This window comes from Neophocaena asiaeorientalis, unplaced genomic scaffold (assembly GCF_003031525.2).
Source record: "Neophocaena asiaeorientalis asiaeorientalis breed wild unplaced genomic scaffold, Neophocaena_asiaeorientalis_V1.1 scaffold133, whole genome shotgun sequence".
NCBI classification, from domain to species: domain Eukaryota; kingdom Metazoa; phylum Chordata; class Mammalia; order Artiodactyla; family Phocoenidae; genus Neophocaena; species Neophocaena asiaeorientalis.
Genome location: NW_020174429.1, coordinates 1,715,064 through 1,724,823, shown reverse-complemented (window position 1 = coordinate 1,724,823; position 9,760 = coordinate 1,715,064). Strand labels below are relative to the sequence as shown.

The window sequence follows — 9,760 nt, the reverse complement described above, 5'->3', positions numbered from 1 at the left end:
TCTCCTCTGGTCACAGGATTGATTCTTCAGCTGTGATTTTGCATGTAATAGAAAGCTAGTTCTCGCTATCAGAAGCTCAATATTCTGGGAAAAATCCAATACTGGCTGGAAATAACATGGTGGACACAAAGCTTTTCATCATGTGTGCCAGTGAATTTTAACAACATAGAGATAACAAGACTCCATCACCGAATGATTGGCTTTGAAGGCCATTTGCACGTTAACTTTCAAAAGAGTCTTGCTTGTGCGCTTCCTCCCCCCTCTTCCCCACTTCGGCAAAGTCCCATTAATTTTGTTGAAGGTTTTATTTTCTGCTGAAAATGCAGGAAATTTAGACAACTCTCTTGGAATCCCCCCAAAACTAATACAAACAAGATACGTATGCTTCTCTTAAGGAAACTAAAAATAAATTATTTGAAACTATTTAACTGTATAAATTCCCTCTTGAAAGGAAAAGGAAGTTTATATAATGAAGCAGCCATGACTGCCGTTGACAGGGTAAGATACTCCCACAACTGCCAGCTTGTCCGTTTGACGTAAATTCACTACTTAGCACAGATCATGTTCAGTGTTCATTACCAACGTGTACAAAACCATCAGAAACATCTGAAAATGGAGCCATTTTCTCAGGGCCCTTGTTTTTACATTTGAAGTTTTCTACAATAAAATAAGTTTGCCTTTTTTTTTTTTTTTTTGAGAAGAGAGTCTATTTGACGAGGAATCCATTCCTGGAACGGAAGCTATATGTACTAAAAAGAAAATACCATGAATGAAAAAGGCACAATATTCTCCACGTATTTTGCTTCTCTACCAATTAGCCATCTGATATTATCTCTGACAAAGCTAATTTTTGTTAGTTTTTTAAAACCTGTCTTTTTTTTAAAAAACTTATTCCATAAATGTAAGTCCATTTTTTTATACACTTCCCTAAAGGACCAGTTTTGTAAATTAATAAAAGTGTCATTTAGCAGTTATATCTAAAACTAAGAGATGTGATTCTCTGCAGTTATAGTAATTGCATTAATTTATCCACTTTGCAAAGGCAGTTATTTTGTGTTCTTTTTGTAATAATGTCTAAAATCTAAATGATTTACAGTGTTACATGTTAAAATAGATATTGTCAGAAAATTATAATCAACCACTCCCTAATTTAAACTTATTTTTAATTTCTAAATTATGTTTAATTTCTCATTTTTGTTTTATAATTGTTTTATAACATTAAAATATACAGGATGCTTTCTAGTATGATGACAATATGACAAAATATGATATCATATAAAGTGTCTTTGCTGTAGCTTCTTACATTATATTTTCAGTTGATTTGAGTAATGTCAGAGAAGCTTTATGTCCTTGTCATTTAATTTGTAAATCTGCAGCTGAAAATAGTCTTTAAAAGATAGCATTAGAATTAGGACTTGTCACAGAAACAATAAAAAAGAAGTTAAGTAAAATACCTAGTAACTCCTATAAGTGTAAGAGGGTTAGTATAACCCTTAAGGAGCCTCAGTCAGATTGGTTAATGCAAAGTGAAAACTAAGGGCTTCCCTGGTGGCGTAGTGGTTGAGAGTCCGCCTGCCGATGCAGAGGACACGCGTTCGTGCCCTGGTCCAGGAAGATCCCACGTGCCGCGGAGTGGCTGGGCCCGTGAGCCATGGCCACTGAGCCTGCGCGTCCGGAAAAAAAACCAAAAAACAAAAAGTGAAAACTAACGTGGAGGATCTTCCCTGGTGGGCCAGTGGTAAAGAATCTGCCTTCCAATGCAGGGGACGCGGGTTCAATCCCAGGTCGGGGAACTAAGATCCCACATGCTGCAGAGCAACTAAGCCCACGCACCACAACTGTTGAGCTCAGGCGCCTCAACAAGAGAGCCTGCGTGCCGCAAACTATAGAGCCCACGCGCTTTGGAGCCCGCACGCCATGAAAACCCCCCGCATGCCACAACTAAAGAGAAGCCTGAGTGCCACAACGAAGAGACCGCACTCCACAACGAAAGATCCTGCGTGCCTCAACAAAGATCCCGTGTGCTGCAACTAAGACCCGAAGCAGCCAAAAAAATAAGGAAAATAAATAAAAAAGAAATATTTAAAAAAAAAAGAAAGAAAACTACCGTGGAGTATGCTTATTGATGTAAAGTTTCCAGTTTGTACTTCACCTGACTTGGGAATAAAATAAATGGTCAGTAGTTTGGTTTGGGTTTAAATGAGCAGGTGCCTATTTGGGAGTTGAGTATATTACCCTGCTTGTTGCGGCAAATTACTTATTAAAACATTGAGAATAAACTACCAATATGTTTGAAAGCAGAAATTGTAAGCTATCGAGGTAGTTAATTTTTGATATTTAAGTTTAATATATTAGGACTTAACATAAATGGATGTGAATACTTGTGAACATAAAATTCTGCAGAAGCTAATATTCTGACTTGTATTACTACAGTAGTCATAGTATCGCACTGGGTTGCTCTTGGATGACTTCGAGAGAGAATTCTGAAACTCAAAGTTTCTTCTTCCTCTTCTACTAATTCAAGTACCAATGTGAGATGAAAATATAATTGAGAGAGCTATAGTCAAGATTATTTTGATAGTTCCCTTTGTTCCAAAAACATAAAAGTAATAGATGAACTATAACAAGAGAACCTTTAAAACATATAGCCTTACCCCAAAATGAGATAGATACTTCAGGATCAACCAGAAATAGAAAAAACCGTCAATGCAGATAGCAAGGTCTGAAGCAGTGAGGCTGCCAAGCTTCAGGCCTGGAAGGAGGCGGGAGTGGCTGGGAGCTCAACTGCTGCAGGGCAGGCGTAGCACTAAGGGGCCCAGTGAGAGGCAGCATGCTAGTGCCAGGTTCCCTGCTAGAAACTGAGAGCCGGAATAGACCACTTACTGAAAGGAGCCTGAATAGAAGTACTAATAATGACGGTTAAGTTCTATGCCTAGGGAGGTGGGAAGACACAGAACCAGCTTCACGATGGGATCTTGAGCCCGTTGTGAGGGATGTGGCTTGGTGACGGACCCTGCCTATACTGCCTTCAATGTGACTGCAGGGCAGCAGCCCTGAGATACCAACAGTGAGACCTAGTTTCAGACTGGGGGCTCTAGGAAGCTGCTGCATGACCTGTAGATTTGGGGGGATTAAGCTACATCAGATGAGCCTACACAACCAAAGTTCCAAAATACATGCCAAAATCTAACTTAATGCTAAGAAAGACAGCCATGAACATAGTCATGATCATAAGTAAGGTAAATTTACCCAAAGAGAATGAAAATTTAATAGGATAATTTTGAAAGCACTAAGTATTTTTAATACCCTCAAAGATAAATGAAGGATATAATATTCATTGAGATGAATAAATAATTATGAAATAAAAACAGGGAGAAATGAAATAAGAACATGACTCAGAGAACTATTCAATTAGAAAGCTTAGAATGAAAACTATAGTCATTAAAATTGAAAGCTCAGTAGACAAAATAAGTTCTAAAGTGGGTACTATCAAAAAGTGTTAGTAAATTGGAAGGTAACGAGAAAAAATTATCCAAATTATCTTTATGGAAGAGACTAGGTTGTCAGATGAAAAGTATGCTCTGAATACCGAGCAGGATGCATAAAGATAAATCAACACCTAAACACGTGGTTGTGAAACTCAAGAGTGTTAAAGGATAAAAAGGAAATCTTAAAAGCTATCAGAAAGATTTTCTGCAGGGGAACGGTAGTTAGGTTTACAGTAAACTTCTCCATGACAAAAATAGATGCCAGAATAAAGTGAACCAATATCTTTAAAGTGCAGAAGAAAGTAACTGTAATTCTAACTATAATTCTTATTTATATATAGTTAAAATATAATGTAAGAGTGAATGTAAAATCAAGACATATTTCAACCACACAAGGACTAAAAGAGTTTATTAGCCATAGACTTCACTGAAAGCACCACTAAAGGATGTACTTCAAATAGAAGAAGGATAGATCTGTAAAGAAGTGGAATGCAAGAAAGAGTGGTGTACACTGAAATTCATATGTAAATTTAGTTAACCATTGACTTTTTAAAAACCAATTTATGGGGTTTTTTAAAAGATGAAATTAAAAATCTAAGCCACTGTAACAAAACAAGGAAGAATGGGGTCAGGGGCTTGCAGTTCAAGGAGCAGCGAAAGTATGTTAACCTCCTTAGATCTTGTTCAGGAGGTAGACAGCAGTATTTTTAAAGTTGGATGTGTATGTTAAAATTTTAAGGGCTACCCCTATAAGAATAGAAATGCTATCTTTAGCCTGTAAACCAGCAGAGAGGAAAAGGAGGGGCCAGGATAACAAAAAGCTTTATTAATTCAACAGAAGCTGGAAAGGGAAGACAGGTTTGGAAGAGGTACACTTATAAAGGATGGCAAAAAAATATGGCAGGTTATATACATTCCAGAGATGACGGCCACAACATCTTCTGCTTCACGTGCTCTTCTAGAACTTTGCCACTCCTCAGTAAATTGTGTGTGGCACCATTTTGGTAGAAACACTAAATGGCAGTGACAGTAAGTGATTTCCAACATTGAATCTCCTGGAACCTTCAACCTGTGAGGAAGCTCATGCAGCCCAGAAGAGACCATGCAAAGAATCAAAGGCTCTGGTCCCCACCCACAGCTGTGCCCCCAGCTCACAGCCAGCACCAACTTGCCAGCCATATTACGATAGAGAGCTGTCATAAAAGTAGATTCTCCAACCGCCACTCAAGCAGCCCCATGTGAAGCGTATGGAGCAGAGACAAACTGTTCCCACCAAGGCCAGCCCAAATTGTTAGCAAAACAAATGATTATTGCTATTCTAAGCTGCTAAGCTTCGAAGAGCAGGCATACCTTGGAGATAATTTCAGGTTCAGTTCTAAACCACCACAATAAAGCAAATATCACAATACAGTGTGTCACAAATCTTTTGGTTTCCCAGTGCATATAGAAGTTATGTTTACACTAAGTCTATTATGTATGCAATAACACACTGTCTAAAAAAACAAATGAGCATATCTTAATTAAAAGTTACTTTATTGCTAAAAGCTGCTAACCATCATCTGACAATGCAGGGTTGCCACAAACCTTCAATTTGTAAAAAAACACAGTTATCTGTGAAGTGCAGTAAAATGAGGTATGCCTGTAGTTAGTTATACAGCAATAGATTACTGATATAAAGTCACAAAACAAGATGGTAGGAATAAATTCCAAAGATATCAGTAATAACAATGTAAGTGAATTAAACTCAAAAGTCAGACTATTAGATTAGATTTAAAAATTATAAACCCTAGCAGCATAGTTGCTTTTAACCATATTTGTTTTCAGTAACACAGAAAGTTTGAAAATTAAAGATATACCTAGCAAATGCTAAACAAAATAAAGATGGTATAGCAATATATATATATATTTCTTTTGGGGGGGGTTGCATTGGGTCTTCATTGCTGCACGCAGGCTTTCTCCAGTTGCAGCGAGCAGGGGCTACTCTTTGCTGCGGTACAGGGGCTTCTCATTGCGGTGGCTTCTCTCGTTGCAGAACACGGGCTTCAGTAGTTGCAGCACGTGGGCTCAGTAGTTGTGACACGCGGGCCCTAGAGCACACGGGCTTCAGTAGTTGTGGCACGTGGGCTCAGTAGTTGCAGCACATAGGCTCTAGGGCCCACAGGCTTCAGTAGTTGTGGCTCGAGGGCTCTAGAGTGCAGGCTCAGCAGTTGCGGTGCACAGGCTTAGTAGGTCCATGGCATGTGGGATCTTCCCGGACCAGGGATCGAACCCGTGTCCCCTGTATTGGCGGGCAGATTCTCACCCACTGCGCCACCAGAGAAGTCCCAGCAATATTAATATCAGTAAAACATACACTTATGAATAAAGAGAAGCAATACATAATGATAACGTTTTTAAAAAGAGGCCAATCATGAACCTACAGTCACTTTGAATACAAGAATCACTCAGAGGAATTGATAAATACTTAATCACTACGGGAAATTGTGATATAATGTTATTAAAAACTGATGAGTCTTTCAGGCAGTGAATATTAAAAAGAACAATTACACTTGTTCATGAGAAAATGAGAGCAGGAGCTTTCCTACATTGTCATTGTAAATGGGTTGTTATAGCTCCTTAAGCAATGTCTGGCAACATCTATTAACATTACAAACACAACCTTTCAGCCATCCGTCTCCTGGAATCTCTCCCAGAGAAACAAAAGTGCCCATATATAAGAACAGAGCTACCAGGATGCTTATTGCATCCTTGTTTATGGAAACAAGGAAACAAAATAAATTGGATGCCCATTAGTAGAAGGACATTTTGATAAATTTTACATGTTTTACACGTATAAACCTATAATACATTGTTACTGTTTTGTTTCTGGAATCCGTTTTCTTTTAGAATGATTTAAAATAAAAATGTCTTTATTTCCTTGTGTAGATCTACAGTTCTGTCTAGTTTCATATTCCTCCTGTCTGAAGAAATTCCTTTAACATTTCTTATAGTGTGGGTGTACAAGTCATACATTATCTCAACTTTTTTTAGTCTGAGAAAGTATTTATCTTACCTTCCTATTTGAAAGATATTTTTGCTAGTGATAGAATTCTTGCTTGACTCTTATTTCAACACTTTATTGATGCTGCTTCATTTAGATTGGCTTGCATAATTTCTCATGGGGAGTCTCTACTGTAATTCTTAGCTTTGTGCCTCTGTATTTAATCTGTTTTTTCCTTGGGCTGCCTTCAAGATTTTCTCTTTCTCTTTGGTCTTCAGTAGTTTGAATATGATGCATCTAGTTGTGTGGGTTTTTGTTGTATGGGTGGGGGGGGGGTGTTTAGGGAACACTTTGGAGTTATTCTGAGCTTCTTGGATCTGTTGTTTGATTCTTTTGTTATTTTTTTTTAAATGCTCAGCCATTATCTCTAAAAGATTCTTTCAAGTCTACTGTTGAACCTATCTAGATATTCTTTACTGCTATTACTCTTTTTTTTTAATTCTAACATTTCCACGTGTTACTTTCTTATAGTTGGTTTTTTTGGTAATTTTTAAATTTTATTTTTGGCCACATGGGGTCTTCGTTGCCGCATGTGAGCTTTCTCTAGCTGTCGCGAGTGGGGGCTACTCTTCGTTGCGGTGCGCAGGCTTCTCATTGTGGTGGCTTCTCGTTGTGGAGTATGGGCTGTAGGTGCACGGGCTTCAGTAGTTGCAGCAAGTGGGCTCAGTAGTTGTAGCACATGAGCCCTAGAGCACACAGGCTTCAGTAGTTGTGGCACACAAGCTTAGTTGCTCTGTGGCATGTGAGATCTTCCCAGACCAGGGCTCGAACCCGTGTCTCCTGCATTGGCAGGCAGATTCTTAACACTGCACCACCAGAGAAGTTCCCTCTTATAGTTTTCAACTCTGCTAAAATTTCGCATCAATGCAAGCATATTATAGACTCGTAGTAGATTTTGTATATCATAATTCTTTTAAATTCCCTATTTGATATTTTCAATATCTGTGTATCTCTGAGTCTGCTGATTACTTTGTCTCTTGGACATGGATTTTTTTTACTTGCTTTTTGTTTATCTCATAAATTTTGATTGAATGCTGGACATTATGGTTAAAACAATATAGGTGGAGGTAAATTGTATGGAAACAAGTATACCTTTTTGTCTGCTAGACCAGGGGTGGTAAACTTTTCTGTAAGGCACCAGCTAGTATTTTTTATTTTGTAGGCCATACAGTCTTTGAAGTGAAGTGTACCTTATCAGATATTAATATAGCCATCCCTACTTTCTTTAGATTAATATTTGCATGTTATATCTTTTTCCATTCTTTTACTTTCTATCTAACTTTATTTAATAAAGTGAGTTTTATATTTGAAGATTCTTATAGATTGCGTATAGTTGGGTCATGTGTTTTTTATCCACTCTGCCATTCTTTGGGTTTTAATTATTGTATTTATACTGTATACAATTAATGTAATAATTGATATGTTAGAACTTAAGTCTGCCTATTTTACTTTCTGCTTCCTGTTTGTTCCTTGTTTCTCATCTGTCTTATTTGACTGCCTTCCTGTATCAGTAGTATTTTTGTGTATACTATCTCCTTGTATAAATTCACTCTAGGTATTTACATACATAACTTACCACAGTCTAGTCTTGTTGACATTTTACCAGTTCAAGTGAGATGTAGAAACCTTCCCCTCTTTAAATCCCTTTGCTCTCCCTGGTTTATAATGTAACTGTCTTAGGTGTTCCTTTACATCCATTGAGAACCACATCAGACAGTGTTATAATTTCTGCTTCAGCTGTCAAACATAACTTAGAAAACTCAAGAGGAGAAGGAAAGTGTTGTATTCACCTGTGTTTTTGCTTTCCATTGTTCTTTCTTTCAAGAGAGATATTGATTGCTTACTTTGAGTTTTGCTCTTATAACTATTTCACATTCAGATTCCCAAAGGCTATTGACTCTGAGGAAGCAGAAACAAAACAGTAGGCTCTTTATCTGTAAATATGGACGTTGAAATGACAGTGCAGAAAAATGAGGTCATATTCGGAATTAGACACTTTTCTTGGAATTGGTAAGACCCTACCACCACTTTGTACTGTGCAAGTCTAATGATTTAGGGTGATACAGTGATAAGAGTACAAATTAGGATCTATTAATCAAAGGATTGAATAAGCTCCAAATTTCCTTCTAGATTGGCAAGTCTATAATTTATTATGTGAAATTTATAATTATCACCATACTAAGTTCAAAAGATTTTAAATCCTTTAGTAACTGATAAACTTAATTGTAAAAATTCTTGACAGAAGTAATCTTGAAGAGCTCTTTTGCACGGTCTTTCCAATGCTGTTTGAATTGCAAAGCAGTTGCCCTCATTCTAATTAATTCTGTGTCGAGGAAAATAACACAGACTCTATATGGGGATTTTCTTTCTTTATCAGGCACAAGACCTAAATGTCATCGAAGAAGTGATTCGAATGATGTTAGAGATCATCAACTCCTGCCTGACAAATTCTCTTCATCACAATCCAAATTTGGTGTATGCACTTCTTTACAAACGAGATCTCTTTGAACAATTTCAAACACATCCTTCATTTCAGGATATCATGCAAAATATTGATCTGGTAAGTGTAAATGGAGATATTTATTATGATTCTTTTTTAAATATTAAAGTAGAGGAAGTTTAACAAACCTTGATTAAAAAAACTGCAGTAATTAGTCTCTTGAACGTTAACTCTATTTGCTGTCTATTCTGCTACAACAGTTGTCACCTTCCGTATGTGTATGCATTATATACAGACATATATATACACGCACGCATATATATTTAGTAGAATTGAGATCATACTTTATATAGTTCTGTATTCTGCCATTTTTACTTAACATTATTAACATTTTTCTGTGATATCATCAATTCTTTGAAAATCTCACATTTTAGTATTTGCATAACCTGTATTATGGAGGTCCTAAAATATATTAACTCTTATCTCATTATTGCTCATTTAGTTATTTCTCATATTTTGTATTAATTTATAATTATCAGTTTGTAAATACATCGTATCTCACCTTTTTTAGTTCTATTTTTGAAGTAGTCTTAAAACTGGAATTGTACTAGTTTTTGCTGTCAGAGGGATCAGTATTTTCAAGACGCAACCCATGTCAAATTGCTTTCCAGAAATATTGTACAATTAATGCATCTGTGTGTCATCTTATACTTCTACAAGTGATGTATGAGAGGATGTATCTCACTATACTTTTACAGCTTTATTATAATTATTTTAATATTTGTCCTTATA

At 36.8% G+C, this 9,760-nt stretch overlaps 1 protein-coding gene across 3 annotated transcripts in view; it reads left to right on the top strand.

Moving 5' to 3' along the window:
• DYM (dymeclin) overlaps positions 1–9,760 on the top strand; it is a 375,649-nt gene that overhangs the window by 286,339 nt on the left and 79,550 nt on the right. For 2 of the 3 annotated variants that reach the window (XM_024756783.1, XM_024756784.1), the window contains one exon: positions 8,906–9,088. The exons of the other annotated variant lie outside the window; for it this stretch is intronic. In XM_024756783.1, the coding sequence (XP_024612551.1) occupies positions 8,906–9,088 (183 nt within the window). The remainder of the gene's footprint in view (positions 1–8,905; positions 9,089–9,760) is intronic. 3 annotated transcript variants of the gene reach the window in all.